The sequence below is a fragment of the Canis aureus genome, chromosome 19 (assembly GCF_053574225.1).
Source record: "Canis aureus isolate CA01 chromosome 19, VMU_Caureus_v.1.0, whole genome shotgun sequence".
In the NCBI taxonomy this organism is placed as follows: Eukaryota; Metazoa; Chordata; class Mammalia; order Carnivora; family Canidae; genus Canis; species Canis aureus.
The window spans coordinates 32,955,438-32,972,206 of record NC_135629.1 but is presented as its reverse complement, the minus strand read 5'-3'; the positions used below and the strand labels follow the sequence as shown (position 1 = coordinate 32,972,206).

The window sequence follows — 16,769 nt, the reverse complement described above, 5'->3', positions numbered from 1 at the left end:
TGAATTCTTCAAACAATGGGGTATTTTTTGGAAAGACAGCTGCAAATGGCATACTTGCGTGGCAAATTCAAAGAGAGACAGATGGTTTCCCTTCAAATACAGAGTATTATATATCCTAGAAAATGCAGAACTTTATGTAATGGAACAATGCCTTTAGAACTCTAAGATAATTTACAAACTCATTTACCTCCAAGTTTGTAGAGTACAAACTGCATAGAATAGTAAACCTCTATTATTTAAAAAAAAAATATGGGCTCATATTCATCAGGGAGGCAGTCAAACTAATCCTTTTTTCATTATCCAAAGGAAAAGGCTTGACAATTAAAAAAATTATACCATGGCTTAAAACACTTTTAACAGCGTCCTTCCATAATTTAGTTTTTATTTTTTAAAAATAAAAATGTGAAAATTAAACTCAAAAGTCATATGGGATTCATTCTATAGTTTTTTCTTTCTATAAAAAGTCAAGTCTTACTTTTGCTAAGGAGAATACATGAATTTGTAACTGGTAGCATATTTTGTCTTTCTTTTGAAAATAACCATTCTTTAGTAAGTTCAAACTTTTTCTAGAACCACAAAGCCTGTTATATAGGCCTTTTTGTTTGTTTGTTTAAAAATGCACATAATGACATTTATGGGTTTAAAATGATTCATTCAAAACTGTTTGAATGCAGTCATACATGTGGAAAAGTTTAATTACCAGCTATCTACATGGTTACGATATTACCCAGAGGGCTGTACTTGTTTCTTAATTAAAAATATTTGAACTTAATAATAGGGAACTCTATTTAAAAATGAATAAAACATTGCAAGGAGGAAGTTTACCAAGTAGTTAGCAAATCGATTTCCGTAAGTGTTCCTTAAGAATTACTAGTCCTCTGGCATACCAGGGGATTAGGAAAATAGTTCTCCTGCATCTCCTTTTGTAAAAGCCTTTAATTAATTGTCCTTTGTCATAAAGTCACTTCACGTTGGCACTTTGTGAGAGCAGATTTTATTTTTAAAGACTTATTTATTTATTTGAGAAAGCACACACATGCTCAAGCACAGGGGAGGCGGAGGATGAGGTGAGGAGGCAAAGGGAGAGGGAGAGAGAATCTCAAGTAGACTCCCTGCTGAGTGTGTAGCCTGCTGCAGGGCTCCATCTCACGACCCCTGAGATCATGACCTGAGCCCAAATCAAGAGTCAGACACTTAACCAACTGAGCCACCCAGGAGCCCCCATGTGAGAGCAGATTTTTAATGGGGTGTGTCCACTTATAATTCCTGATTGCAGTACCTTGATGGCTGAGTTGATGGCTCAGGTCTGCTCAGTCTTCCAGAACCCAGAGAATTACATAACCATCCTCCTTGTTGCTCAGATCCCAAATCTGAGAGTCATCGTTAATTCTACCCATTTCCTCTTCCCTATATCCTGTCTGTCCTAGCTCCCAGTTATTCCTGGGATCTACTACTTTTCTTCATCTCCACTCTGATCTATCAGAGTAATGCCTCAACTGCTTTCCCTGCATCCACCCTTGACACAGCAAGAGGGAAGTTTTTGAATGTAAATGTTGTTGCGTTGTTTCAAACCTTACAAAGACTTATCATTGCATTTGAAGTAAAGGCCATCCTTCTCACCGTGGCCATCCTGATCTTACATGATCTGGACCCTGTGTGCTGCTCTGACCTCATCCTTCACTACTTTCCCCTTCTTCTATGTCCCAGCTACGTGGATCTTCTCTATTTCCCAAAGATGCCCATTTCAGAAGCTTTGTACCTCCTGTTCCTAATACCTGAAACCTTATTCCCAGGTTCTTTGCATGACTGGCTTCATATTAAACTTTAGATCTCAGATCAAATGTTATCTACTCCATCAGATAATATCTAAAGTACCCACCACTCTAGCCAATCCTGTTCTCTATTACATCACCTTGTTTTTGTCTTCCTGCACCACTTATCATAGTTTATAATCACTTTATGTACTTCCTTGTATGTCTTTATTGTCTTAAGCCCCCCAAGGAGACAGGCCTCATCTGTTTTGGTTGATGTATCTCTAGTTCCTGGGAGGAATACCTGGCCTGACAAGCACTGAGCAGAAGAGGAGATGCTCTCACTAATCCAGAAGTAGAACCACAACAGCCATAACTCATCACCTAGAAGTCCTTTATATTAATTAATTAATTAATTAATTAATTAATTAATTAATTTTAGAGGGGAAAGTGGGGGGAAGGGCAGAGGGAGAGGAAGGGAGAGAATATTATGCAGGCTCCATGCAGCACAGGGCTCCATCTCACAACCCTGATATCATGACCTAAGCTGAAATCAAGAGGCAGATGCTTGACTGAGCCACTCAGGCACCCTTAGAAGTCCTTTATTTTAGGAACCCAGCTTAGTGGTAAAACCCTCATACATGTCAGTGCTTTACATATGTGGACTACAATGCCAGCAAAGGTAATTTCGTATCTGCATTCATATAATATTAGACAGACTTCTAGTCCCAGGATAATCATCAAAATTTTCCTCTTGCATCAAGTACATTTCCTATGAGTCATACCAATAGAATCTTTCCAGGCCTGACTAAGTTCATCATATCTGTGTTGGATTGGAAAGGAAGTAGAACTATCTCTATTTGTAATGACACGATCTTGTATTCTAAGAAAATCCTAAAGAATTCACAGAAACAGTATTAGAACTAATTAATAGCAAGGTTGCAAATTATAGAATCAATATAAAAATAAATTGCATTTCTATGAACACTAGCAATGAACAAATAAAAGATAAAATTAAGAAAAACAATTCTATTCACAATAGCATAAAAAATGTACTTAGGAATAAATTTAATAAAAGAAATGCAAGACTTACATGCTGAAAATTATGAAACATTCCTGAAAGAAAGACACAAATAAATGGAAAGATATCCATGGACTGGAAGGCTTAATACTGTTAAGATGTTAAGATATATCCCCCAAATTGATTTCTAGAAGCAATGCAATCTCAGCTGCCCTTTTTGCATAAACAGACAAGTTGATCCTCAAATTTCTATGGAGATGCATAAACAATCCAGAAAAGGAAGAATGAAGTTGAAGGAGTCACATTTCTGATTTTAAAGCCTACTACAATACTGTAGTAATCAAGACAGTGTGATACTGCACAAGGATAGACGTATATATATATAGAACAGAACTGGGAAGTCAGAAATAAGCTTTTACATGTATGGTCAACTGATTTTCAAAAATGGTGACAAGACAATTCAATGGGAAAAGAATACTCTTTCAACCAATAGTGCCGGTATAAGTAAATATCCATATGTAAAAAAAATGCAGTTGAACCCCTACTTTCCATTAGAGACAGAAATTAGCTAGAAATGGATCACAGAACAAAATTTAAGAGTTAAACTATAAAATTCTTTAAGGAAAATATTGGAATAAATCTCTGTGATGTTGGATTAGGCAATGGCTCTGACAAATGACATGAAAAGCAAACACAATAGAAGAAAAACATTGATAGACTGGACTTTACAAGATGACAAACTTCCAGGCTTCAAAAGATAGCCTCATGAAATGAAAAGACAATTTACAGAATGGGAGAATATATTTACATATCATGTATCTGACAAGAAACTTGTATCCAAACCCTTACAACTGGACAATAAAAAGACCAATAATCCAAAGGAAAAATCAGGCCAAAGATTTGATAGGCATTTCTCTGAAGGAGAGGCTAATAAGCATATGAAGAGATGCTCAACATCTTTAGTCATTGGGGAAATGCAAACCAAAACTACAGTGAGATAGACTTCACACACACTAGGACACACTAGGACGGCTTAAAACAAAAAGACAATAACAAGTGTTGACTAAGATGTGGAGAAATCCCCTCAACTCGCCTTGCCCGTGGAAATGTAATACGGTGCAGCTGCTTTGGAAGACAGTTGGGCAGTTTCTGGCAAGTTAAATGTAAAGTTCCATATGACCCAACAATTCCACTCCTAGGTATATAGCCAAGAGGACTGAAAACATATGTCCACACGAAAATGTGCATATGAATGTTCATAGCACCATCTTTTATAATAGCCCAAAAGTAGAAACAACCAACTAATAAACAGATATGATGATGATGAATAAACAGGTATGATGATGATGAATATGAATAAACAGATATGATGATGATGAATAAACAGATATGGCATATCCAGATAATGGATTACTGTTCAGGCATAAAAAGACATGACATGCTACAACATGGATGGAATTTGAAAACATTATGCTAAATGAAAGAAGTCGGACCCAAAAGGCCATATACTGTCTGATTTCATTTATATGAACTGTCCAGGATAGGCAAATCCATAGACAGAAAGCAGATTAGTGGCTTCTGGGAGTTTAGGGGAAGCAGGGAATGGGGAATGTCTACTAATGGGGATGGAATTCTTTTGGGATGATAAAAATGATCTAATATGAGCAGTGATGGTTGTACAACTCTATGAATGCACTAAAAAAGGCAGAATTCTATATTGTGTGAATTAAATATTAGTAAATTATTAAAAGTCACTGCCATGGGTTTCTGGGATCTGGGGGAAAAATCCCATTGTGGAGTTACCAAGCACATAGCACTCTTTTGAGGAAACTGGTTTCAGATTCTTAGCTGCAGTTATTAAATGGAGAGAATGTCAAGTATTAGCACCCTTTCAGTATGATCATGAATTTCTTTTTTAAATGGTGTCTCTGGAAGAACACTACATTCCCCCTATAAATTCATTCTGAAATGGGGTAAAGTGCCAATGCCTTCAATAAGTTTACATCCTATTAAACTGAGGTTATCACATTCACAAATGTGAGCGACACAGATTGTAGTGATCACGTGGGTTATTAGAGATCACATTTTATTAGCATGAATTTTGACACTGAGGTCAAAACCTCTCTGCACAAATGGTAAGCAGTGCCTTTGTGCCTTTATCCCCTCAACACAGATAAAACTCCTTCCCTCTTTCATCCTTTTGAAGAGATTGCTCTGTCAATCTTCTCAGCTGTAAAATGGATGAGTGAAAATGGCATATGCTGCCCAGGAGCCCCTGTGCAGAAGGCACCTGGGTCAGTCTGGGCTTGGCAATTGACAGCAATAAGCTGTGAGAAAGATCCTCTTGGAGCAACTGGAATAGTCTCTGTGAACTGGCTTATCCTCAAAGCCTCTCAAATGAAGAGGATGGTGTAAGGGAAAGTTGCCTACTCTCTCTCCAACCTTTCATTTTCCCCTGCTATCATCGGAGAGCACTATTTTTCAGGCAGTGTACTTGGCACAACGGCCAATTCTAAAAAGTTCATTTGTGCCTCAAGCTTCCAAGCTGATTTTCATGCTCTGGCTTTATTTCTATAGAAAGATGGAATGATTCAAAATAAACAATCTTTTGGATATATTAGGATGACAGATTTTACCTAATAGAAGGGTGGTGGCAAAAAAAATTAGCAGGGGCAGGGGTGGGGGGAATGGAGTGGAAGGCTTCTTAGAGACTTGCTTTGGCTCTGTTTTTGGCAGCCCAGTTTTGGCTGCAGTCATATAAAGCAGTGTTGTAGAATAGATCTCTAAGGTTCATTTATTACCTGCATTCCACTTATTAGCACACCAAAGAAAAAATTACAGATAGGTATTAGGTAGAACATCTGTTTTAGAAATATTTCCAAAAAAAAGGATAACATGCAAAAATATTACTGACCACTTTCATCCTAAATCACCATAAAACAAATCCATTTTCATGATGTTAGATGATTCATGCATGCATACACACATGCATACGAACATGAGAAATAAGGGGAACACACATTCCAGTTGTATCTGGGTCTTTCTTGTGGAGGGGTCACCATTCCCATAAGAGCTGGTACATGTTTATGGAGCTCAGCGTGGTGGATCCAGGTAGCAGGTCTCGACTCAGACAATCTCCATTCAAGTTCTAACTCTTCAACTAGCCAGCTGTTGTCCTTGAACACTGTGCATAACCACTCTGAACCTCAGTCTCCTCATCTGAAAAACGAGGATCAAGGTTTCTACCTCTCAGGGTCCCTGTGAGGATTAAATGAAATGTTCCACAGAAAAAGGCTTGGCTGAGTGACTGGCACATGGCAAATATTTAAGACATATCAGCTAATTCTAGTTTGTTAATGATGATGCATATGTCTGTGACTTGTGCAAGGGAAAAATCCACCCTGAATTGCTTAGAACATAATTGAACCAAAGCTTTACACTGTAACACATAGAAAATACTTAGGACATGACAAATAAAGAAAGCTTTCAATGTTTTAAAGAAATGGATGAATATAAGTTCATTTGTTCTGCATGGCTTCATTTGTTCTCTGGTGTTTAAGTATAGGTATGGAGGGACTTAAGGAAGAAACATACCAACACAGGAAGGAAGAAAATCAATCTGATGAACATGAATATAGCCACCAAACTAGCCTAGGGATTTACTCAATGACACTACTTTACTGTTAACCTTCACTCATGCCATTTATTATTTAGGAAACTGCTGCAAAGAGACCAGAAAGTGAATAGAATAATGATGTTTTTACGGCTCCTACTGTAGATTGTTATTGAAAATCTGTCAATTTCACTGGCAAGCCTTTGGCTCAGAAATAAGATCTTCATTTATAATTTGCAGGCAGTGATAACTAGAATTATGAGAAGTAACCGGGAAATAAAAAAAAAACTATTATGATAATTATCTTTCTCATTAAAAACAGGAGGCATTCTATTATCACTGGGATGTGCAATATACTCTTTAACAGCTGCTGCTACTGAGCTAAAACACATCTGAATAGGAAGGCAAATACATTACTGATCACCCAAATGATGAAAAATAGGCCCTGCTGAAAATGCGTGCGAAGTGGAACAGAACAGAACACAGCAGGACGTACTGTCCGCCTATGCAAACCAGAGGGATACCACTTACAGATACTTCAGGAATCAGTCTCAACTTTTCCCCTGAGATCTCCTTGAGCAAGGTTTTATTTATTGAAGCTGGTACTTGATGGGTTGGCCGGTCCTTTGCTTTGATAAGAGGATCTGGAATTTTCTGAGAGGATTCACTTCTTCCAGGGGGAGAAAGGCATGGCGTAGGCACCATGCTCCTTTGAAAGTCTTTTCTATCTATCTGCTTTGCCAAGGAATTCTGGCTTTCTGATGTTCCTGCTTCTGCGTAGGCACTTTTTAGAGGTCCTTTATCTGTTCGCCTTGCAGCCTTCCCCAACGTGCTCTCTAACGTTAACTGAGTTAACCCTGAAGGACTAGCTGCTGGACTCGGGGAGCCCTGGATACTGTTGTTATCCTACATAGGGGAACAAAGTGAAACCATGTTGAGTCAAAATCTGTGGTGAATAAACTACTGATAACAGTTCTTAATAAGTTCATGTATTCTCTGAATAAAAAGCAAAAAAAAATATATATATATATACTATTTTATTCTGCAATAAAAATATGAGCAACTAAAACCAGCAACGTAAGTAGGTATATAAACCGTTTGCTAAGGTGCCCTACTATGGTATCTGGTCTTGGTAAGGCATATATTTTTTTTCTTACCATTGAGTTACAAAAGAACCATTTAAGAAGAGGTCACTAAAAATATAGTCCTTTCAAAAAAGCATGTGGAAGAAGAGATCTATAGGAAGTTATCTAAGATTTGTAGACTTTGAATTCCCAATGAGCTGACTGACTCTGTGAGAAGAGAAAGAGCTAGAACTTATAATGTTTAGCTTATTTAAGCCGGGAAATGCTACTTTAAAAAGAAGTGGGCCTATCAAAGTATTTTTGTCTTAAATTATTGTAGGGAAGTTTTATTGTTGAAGAGCAATAGATAGTAGACATGTTTTGTGAAATACTTTTCTTACATGAAAATTTCAATTATAGAAAGTATTTTTTTCCATAAAACATGAGCATCATGAAATATAATTATTTGGAAAGCTACATGAATTTTTCAAGTACATAGTTCTGAGATTATCCCTAGGAAAGCAAAAGTTTTAATTTTTAAATCTGAGAAAGGAGGAAGTACAAACATAAAATCAATGGCTGTGAAAGTAAATAATGAAAATGAGAAATACAGTACTTTTTTAGTAGGTGGATTTTTCTGCTATAAAATAAGAAATTTAAAAAACAAACTAATGTGATCACTGCTTATTCTTGCCAGGGTAGATTTTCCAACTTGTCTTATTTAAATATATAATAAATAAATGGATATTAAAATGATAAACTCAGGACAGAAAAAAAATCATAAAAGCAGAGTATATATATCTATATAGATTTAAAGATTTTATTTATTTATTTTTGAGAAAGAGAGAGCATGCATGCAAGCCAGTGGAGGGGCAGGGGAGAAGGAGAGGGACAAGAGGACTCCCACTGAGCATGGAACCTGACCCAGAGCTCCATCTCATAATCTTAAGATCATGACCTGAGCCAAAATCAAGAGTTCAATGCTTAACCAACTGAGCCACCCAGGTTCCCCAAAAAGCAGATTGTATTTTAGAGACATTATTTGATGCCTGAGAATATATATCTTACATTCAGTTTCAGAAAGCTATTTCCTATCCTTCCATTTGTAGCCACAGAGAACCAAATATCTAGTTATTCCCCAAATTTGGTTTTTTATTTTTAATTAAAAATTTTTTTAGAGTGAGCGAGAGAGAAAGAATGCATTCAGGATCAAGGTGGAGGTGCAGAGGAATAGGGAAAGAGAGAATCTCAAGCTGACTTCATGCTCAGCAGGAAGCCTGATGGGGCTGGATCTCAAGACACTCATGACCTGAGCCAAAAATCAAGAGTTGGATGCCTAACAAACTGGGTCACCCAGGTGTTCCCCCCGAATTTGGTATTTTTATTTTTTTTAAGATATTATTTATTCATTCATGAGAGACACACAGAGACGGGCAGAGACCTAGAGGGAGAAGCAGGCTCCTTGTAGGGAGCCCGATGTGGGACTTGATCCCTGGAAAGGGATCATGCCCTGAGGTGAAGGCAGACGCTCAAGTGCTGAGCCACCCAGGTGTCTCAATTTTGGTATTTTTAAACAAAATATTTGAGTGACTGATTGAACTTTTCAGTTTCTTCCTGAGTGTTTGGTCATCATCACACTCAACACACAGATTACTATCTGAGGTGAGACTGCCGTTTTAGCATAAGTGAAGCATATGTAAAGGCAAGAAAGCCTGCTCTAGATTGCATACAGGCCAGAAGAATTTATTATGCCTTTTAATGAGAAGGGATCTATCCGCCTGTGTGTCTGTCATTGTTCTGCCAATCTTCCTTTCTTCCTAATCCTATCTAGGGTTATTGCCATAGGCGCTGTGGGTGCTGAGGATATAATGGGTGCCCAGAACTGAATCTCTGTCATCCAGGGCCTTTGAAGGGTCCTTGAGTGATGTGACTCAGGAGAATCAGAGATGTCACATGATAGAAGGCATGGGTGTGAGTTCATGTGGTGTCTGCAGCGTCTGTGGAGATAGCAGAGAGGGAGGCCAATCAGGAGACTGTTGAGCTGTCATGATTAAAAGTGCTGGGGTGACTGGTTGAGACACTGGTAGTGGGGATGGATAGGCTGGGCCGATAGGAGAGTTCTGTAGAAGGCAGAGTATGCTATACTTAAGACTCTGGAAATCTCTAAAATGTAGTTGGCAATCCCTAATCCTGTCATAAAACGATTTTCCCTTGTGGAAAGTAGTTGGGATTAGCAGGTAACTGTACTCTCAAGGAAGGTCCTAGAACACTCGGGTCTCAGAACATCTAAGAAACAGCTTGCCTGTCTGAATAAGGAATGAGAATTGCAGGGTGTCTAAGGATCTTCTTCTTGGTATTTGTCCTGGGCCTAAACTTGCTTTGTCTATGCTGGCTTGATCTTCTCATTCATATATTTCTTTATATGGAGAAATTTACTTTCCAGAGCCCCAGGTAAAGAAAAGATAGTGACTGAATATCGATCCATGGGCCCTTACTTTATGTCCCACGTGAAAAAAATAAGAAAGTTGGGATATTTTCATCCTTGAAACGGTATCGTACAGCCTCAGCTGCAGGCACTGGACACACCTTTCCGCTGTACGCCACTTGCTCAATGAGCTCATCCTTCATTGTCACTCTGAGACCCCTTAGGCTGTTCACATGGTTGAAGAACCCCGCCTTCAGGTAGAAAACTGGAAAGAATGCCAGGGACTCGAAAAATGCCTAGTGTCCTAAATTACTAAGGAATGGAGTGGTGACTCTTGCAACTTTTGTTTCATAGAGACAAAAGGAGAATAAAAGTTTAGCCTTGTCTAGAGAAAGTAAACAGAGAATATAGCAAACATCCCTCAGACCCTAGTTCTAAGAAGGTACTGGTGGGAAGTAGGATATATTTCTTGTTAATTCAGTCTGGCTGTTAGATAGTAATATCTTTTCTCCAGCTTTCAAAAAAAACTCTAGTTTAATTTTCTATAATTGTTGTATATACTGGGCAGTGGGTTTTCTGTGACCAAAAGACTCTCTACTCATTCACTTCCATCATATTTTCATTAATAAAAACTAAACATATGTTGTGTATTTAAAACAGACAGGCCCTAAAAATAGATTCGTTAAAAGCAAGAAAGGTATAATTATGAACCTTTGGGCCAAAACCTTTGATCACTCTGGGATTCCATTTTGTATATCACATAGGCAGAAATTAACTTTTGCAATAAAAATTAGTTCAGTAAATATTTACTAAGCTCCTGCTATGTGTAAGGCATTTTGTAGGCACTATAGAAGACACACAAGAAGGACACAGGCATTGCCCTTGAGAGGCACAAAGTCTCAAAGGCAAAAAAAAGTATAAAGCAGAGAGACATAGATACCTACAAAGGTCACAATTTCATATGGGAGAAGGCAGCAAATAGCATTTCAAAAGTTTTAGATGTAATATTGGAGGGGTGCCTATAAAGCCAGATGTTTGCTACATCATTTTAAAAAAACCTTAAAAATCAAATTATTTTTTGCACTTCTGGGAGAGGGGGTCAGAGGACAGCCTTTTTTTCCTTGTAGTAGTTTACTCAGGTGTAAAATTATTTCTTTTTGCTTGGCATGAGCAGTAATTATACACACAAAAATATTCATGAGATGTATATGGACATTCATCTCACATTTTTCCTAAGATACACCCTGGTTTGGAGATGGGCCGAGGAGGACAGATTTAGCTGTGTTCCCTGTGAGCATTCTCTTGGTTGTACTGCATTTCCGCACTAACACATTTCTGCGCTATTTTAAATATATGGAAAAGATAAATAACTGGAGAATCTGGACAGAGTATAAAAGGCTTGCTTATTTTGGTTGCCCTAGAACCAATTCTGGTTTATCCCAGATTCTGAAAGGGGAATTATGATAAATGAGAAAGGCAAGAGATACACGAGACCAGTATTTTGACTGGAGTTGAGTTGGCTTCTTTTTCCAAGGGAAAAAAATAGAGAGTAAAACTAGTATTATATTTTCTAAGAGTGGTACAATGGCAAAAGTTTATTCCTTTCTTATTTTAAAAAAATGTTTATTTATTTATTTATTTATTTGAGAGAGAGAGAGAGAGAGAGCGAGAGAGAGAGAGAGGCAGAGACACTGGAGGAGGGAGAAGCAGGCTCCATGCTGGAAGCCTGACGCAGGACTTGATCCCAGGACTCCAGGATCACGCCCTGGGCCAAAGGCAGGCGCTAAATGCCGAGCCCCCCAGGGATCCCTCTATTCCTTTCTTAGGCAACACTTTTGACTTACTAAAATAGGTGATATACGTATAGATGATGGTTACTGATTTCACACATACAACACCTTTGGGCTTAATAAGCTCTTGGCTTAATTTTTTTCTTATATAACATGCATTTGTTATGTGCATTAAAACTTAGCTTACTACGACCTGATTGAAAAACAACGTTTTCCCTTTTGGTTTATCATTTAGCTACTGAAAACCTGTACAGCAATTGAATATAATTTGTCAGAGTGGTAAAGAAATTGTCATGCCATTTTCACATTCTGATAGTCTGTTCATCTGTTTCTCAGAAGAACAAATGCAAAATGCTTTTGATTTAACTTAATATATTTTTTTTAAATGTCCCAAATCTCTTGAACCATTTGTCTTCTGGGCTCAGAGGCATTTGTTTGTTAAATATTCAATCACGCCCCAGTGCTGGAAACATCAATAGAGTTTGCCTGATTAACTGTAGCACAGCATATGTACGCTGAAGATGAGAATGATTTCCCCAAGGAGCCAGGACTTCCTCTGTTGAACTACGTTTCTTAAAAGGACATGCAGATGGGCATTTGGACAATAATTTCTGGATGCACAAAATGGATTGCTCTTGCTGAGCTATAATTTTAAAAAGATAATTTTAATGACTCTTGAGGGCCACCTACTTGGAGCAGATGGGACCCAAGCTCTTTGTATCACAACTTTAATGTTGAGCGAGTCAGGGTAGAGCTCTGTTTTAGCCTTTGTAAAAGCAGATGATCATATTTATTTATATTTCAATTGATTTTTTTAAATTCAGTCCACTGTGAAATGAAGTCTTGTATAACATTTTTAAAAGTTCTGTAAAAACACATGTCTGCAAATATTCCAAACATACTTTTGATAACAGTTTTGAAATCTGTAATTGAGACTGAGTCAGCAGGAGTCTTTACTCTTGTCCAATGTTTTAGTGACTAAATGCACGCATTGGCAGCATCCTGAAGCTGGATCTGGGCACCAGCAGACAATAGGGATGATATAGGTATATACTTCTGCTGTCAACTAAAAAGCATAGTTATTTGCATAGATATAGCTAAAGACATTGGTCATAAAGGAATGAGAAAAATCATTTCTTCTTTGATGATAACGAGATTGGCCACTCAAATACATCTTAAATGTCTTCACTAGCAACCATCCCCAAGAAATAGTTCTACTTCCACCTCTTGAATTTTATAGGAAACTGTTAAAGTAATACAGTTCTCTCTGGGTGGAAAAGATAATTGATAGTGGTATCTTATAATGCATTTGACTAGTTTATAAAAAAGTAATGAAAGGAAGACGTAACTGCTTCTAACAAGTAACTAACCTGCAGTAGGCTTGATATTAAAAGGGGTTGGACAAATTTTTAAAAATATCTTTACCTAAAGCCAATGATGCTTCATAGACAAATAGCAGAAGTTAGAAGGACTCTATAGGATGGGTAAACACCATCACATGAATATTTGGGGAAAATGATGAGCCTCCATTAATTGTATAACATATCTTTCTAGAAGTTAAGACTTCATGCTCTTTTAGCTGATAACATTTTAAAGATTTCTTTTGGAAACCTCTATGTACAAAAAACTATTTATCTGTATGATGTTTATCTGATAGCAAAAGTGGTAGAATTATAGTCTAAGCAGACAAGAGTTTTATAATTTTTGTTACTTGCCTATAACAATGAAGAGCCAAGTCATAAGAACCATGGAGCCTGTGACTTTTGCAGAGAGGAACAGAGCTTTATAAGAGAGTAATAAAGACCTAGAGCTGTGAACGGCTTTAAAAAATTTCTCACACACAGTAAATATTAAATTTGCCTGGTGGGTTTAGAGAATATGTTATGTTGTAATCCATAATATACAGGAACAAAAATGCAAGGCAACATATTCAAAATAGTCCTTCCATTTTTTTTCCCAACACAGACATCAACATTTAAACGTTTTAAAAGGTTACACAGAAATATAAACAGGCTCAAGAGTAGTAAATATTCTATTATGTGTATGTACATGTGAGAATGTAATTCAAATTCATTAATCAATTACACAAGGATGAGTGGTTTATAGACTAAAACCAGAAAAATAAACTATGAAGAAAAAAAATGCCATGAAACAGTTTAACTCTGAGGACCAAAAAAATATCTTCAAAGCAACAATATGGGGAAAGCTGAGGAGGAGGACCAAAAGGGTCCTTTTACTCTGTTGTTGGTAAATTCGTCTGCCACAGCCCTCTCTGGAGCTAGATGGGGAAAAGACCTGGAAGCTTCCTAGCTAATTTGAATGCTCTAAGTACTTGGTCCACATAAATCATCTCCAACTAGGGATAATTTTTTGGCTTAATGTTCCAATTTAGATTGTGATACAGGACAAATTACCTGGCCTTGCAAGTATCTACTTTAGTATGTGATACACAGCCAGAGTTTTGGGGAAAAAAAATGACAGTATTTCTAGATGAAAAATTAAATTAGGGAAGTAATAAAATATTAATATAAAGCTAACTATTTCAAGTTGTAAACCAGGTGTATACTCAAAGCCACACTGGAAATAATGGCATAAAATACAAAATAGAGATGATAATAGAAACAGGCTTTTTTTTTTTTTTTTTTCTTTTAGATGCTGCAATAGTGGGAAAGGCACTCTGTTTTAATAGCTTTTCTAGGGTAATTCATTTTACATGGTAGTCTTGATTTTATAGCTATCTATTTCCATAGTGTGCTTTTCAAATACGAACTACAAACTCAAAATTAATTGAGTATCAGGAATATTAGTATACATGGCTGTCTGGGGAATAAAATATATAGTAAAGCAAAGACTAAGACCAGAGTATATGCAAAAAAAGAAAATTCATACTTTTGAGGTTCTGCACTGATGAAGATTGCAGATGTGAATTAATGATTAGAAACTTAAATTACAAAATCAATATTACCGAAAGTTGATTTTAATTAGCTTTTACTATTGTATGTATACTTTTCCTCTAGCTATCATGGTAACATGATTTGATTTTACTTAGTTTACATGCTACTGAATATATATAATTTCCCTTTAAAAATACTCAATGGTCTACCATCAAATAGGTCTTTTAACTACAAGTTATAAACTTCAAACATAGTATGTAATGTAATTAGCCTCATTCATCCACCATCATTTATGACATGACACTGTTTTCCTCAAGTATAATTACGTTACTCTAAAGGATATAACATTCTAAAATAATACAACGAATAGTAAGGATGCCTAAATTAACTAAACTGATTTTTCTTCAAAGACTATATGTAAATAAACATTTTAAATATCTAATCCAATTTCCCAATGACTTACATACTTAATCAATTGGAGAAGTAATCCTAAGGAAAAGAAATTACCAAAAACCCCCCAAACAAACAAATTTGATCACCATAGATTATAGAACTTGTTTAAATATAACCCAGCAATTTTGTTTGTCATGTTTTCTATTTTATAGTTTGTATCTTGTTATTGCCTCTACCAAGTATACAAGCTTGTACATTATGGTGAGGCTTCTGCCCTCCTATCTGGCAGCCATTCTTAGCCAGCTCCAACTAAAGGTGGGTCAGGACAGGTATTAGCAATGAGATGGTCCTGATATAGACTCTAGCCAAATGCTACTAGTCATTTTGATGGTTGTGGCATGGGGGTGACCAAATAGCTATGCCACTCAGAGCTTGGGTGATGCATGATACATTTATTTTCAATTTCATGTAATTGGTAATTAGTTTATGTTTGCAATAATAAATGATGAAGGATGTCAGATGTGCAGTAGCTAGTAGCAAAAGAAAGCACATCAAATGATAACAAAATAAAATATTCAGAACTAGTATTGTTCATTTTCTCATGAAGTTCTATTGCTTCCTGTCAAGGCTTATTGTTCTTGTAGACAGAAGTTAAGTTCCCCATGTCATGATATTTAAAGGGCAGTTTTCCACAAAACTTCTCTCAAAGTTTTCCAGGGAAGGAACTAACATGTCCCATCTGCCTTGAAATTTCCACCATTACAGGAATTCTTTTGGTTTAGGTAAGAAAGATGGTGCTGTGCTTATGGGAAGGGGATGGGCTATCCCATTAATGAAAAAGTACAGATTATTTTATCAGATTAGTCAATTAATACTGTAAAAGAATTGACAACTGGGATGGGGGCAGTACTAGACGCTGAGGGTGAATGTCTATTTTAGTTTTTATATCTTAATGTTATTCAGGGTGAAAAGGACAAAGATATCCAGAACCTTTAAAATGTTGGCATCATGTGTACTATTCAAGCATTAAGGGATTTACAGTAGGTTTATGTTTGGTATGACTAGTAGTTTCACCATGCTCAGAAGCAAGGATATTATAAAAAAAGGATTTCCCCATGTACTTTGCAATGGAAACTCATTAAAAGTTGCAAAAACCCGTAATTACTGCCTGAACAATTTCATCATATTCTCAACTGGCTCTGAAGGTAGGAGCAATAATCTACATCCTGCAGTCCAAAGGGGGATCCTTGATCAATCATAATTCTTAAAAAAATGTTTGTAAGCATATACAGTTTTTCTAATTATTATTACATAATATATTATACATATAACCTAATATATAACTGGCTATATTTATAAATATATTATGTATATTTTAACATATAACAAAGTTATATATAATTTTGACAAAGAAATGATTTGTATAACTTAATGAAAACATAACTTGACTGTAATCTGCTTTTGTGATAATTATTTTTCACAGGAAATATGGATGCTTATCATTGAACAAAGCTGAAGGAATTTCACAAATATTAATTCATTTCATATGGAGAAAAGAGTCATCATAATGTATTAAGCTTTAAACAAATGTTTCAGAACTACTTTATGTTTGGTTTATAACAAGTCTTTTTTAAACTTTATGTGAATTTACTAATTTATAAGATATATTTGTATTCTAAATAATTACAAACCGAAAACCTTGGGTAAGGCAAATCCTAGCACTAATCCATGATTCTTTATCTAAACTTTAATTGGCACAACTCTTGAAATTCTGGGACCATATGGAAAATAATGAGTCCTAATAGGTCTAAGGTGGAG

At 36.4% G+C, this 16,769-nt stretch overlaps 1 protein-coding gene across 26 annotated transcripts in view; it reads right to left on the bottom strand.

Moving 5' to 3' along the window:
- The window catches only part of CFAP20DC (CFAP20 domain containing), a 261,970-nt gene that overhangs the window by 77,300 nt on the left and 167,901 nt on the right, over positions 1-16,769 (bottom strand). For 22 of the 26 annotated variants that reach the window (XR_013357811.1, XR_013357810.1, XM_077858281.1 and 19 more), the window contains one exon: positions 6,917-7,291. The exons of the other annotated variants lie outside the window; for them this stretch is intronic. Coding sequence is in view for 20 of the 22 variants with exons in the window: in XM_077858281.1 (XP_077714407.1) it covers positions 6,917-7,291 (375 nt within the window). In the remaining 2 variants the exon portion in view is untranslated. The remainder of the gene's footprint in view (positions 1-6,916; positions 7,292-16,769) is intronic. 26 annotated transcript variants of the gene reach the window in all.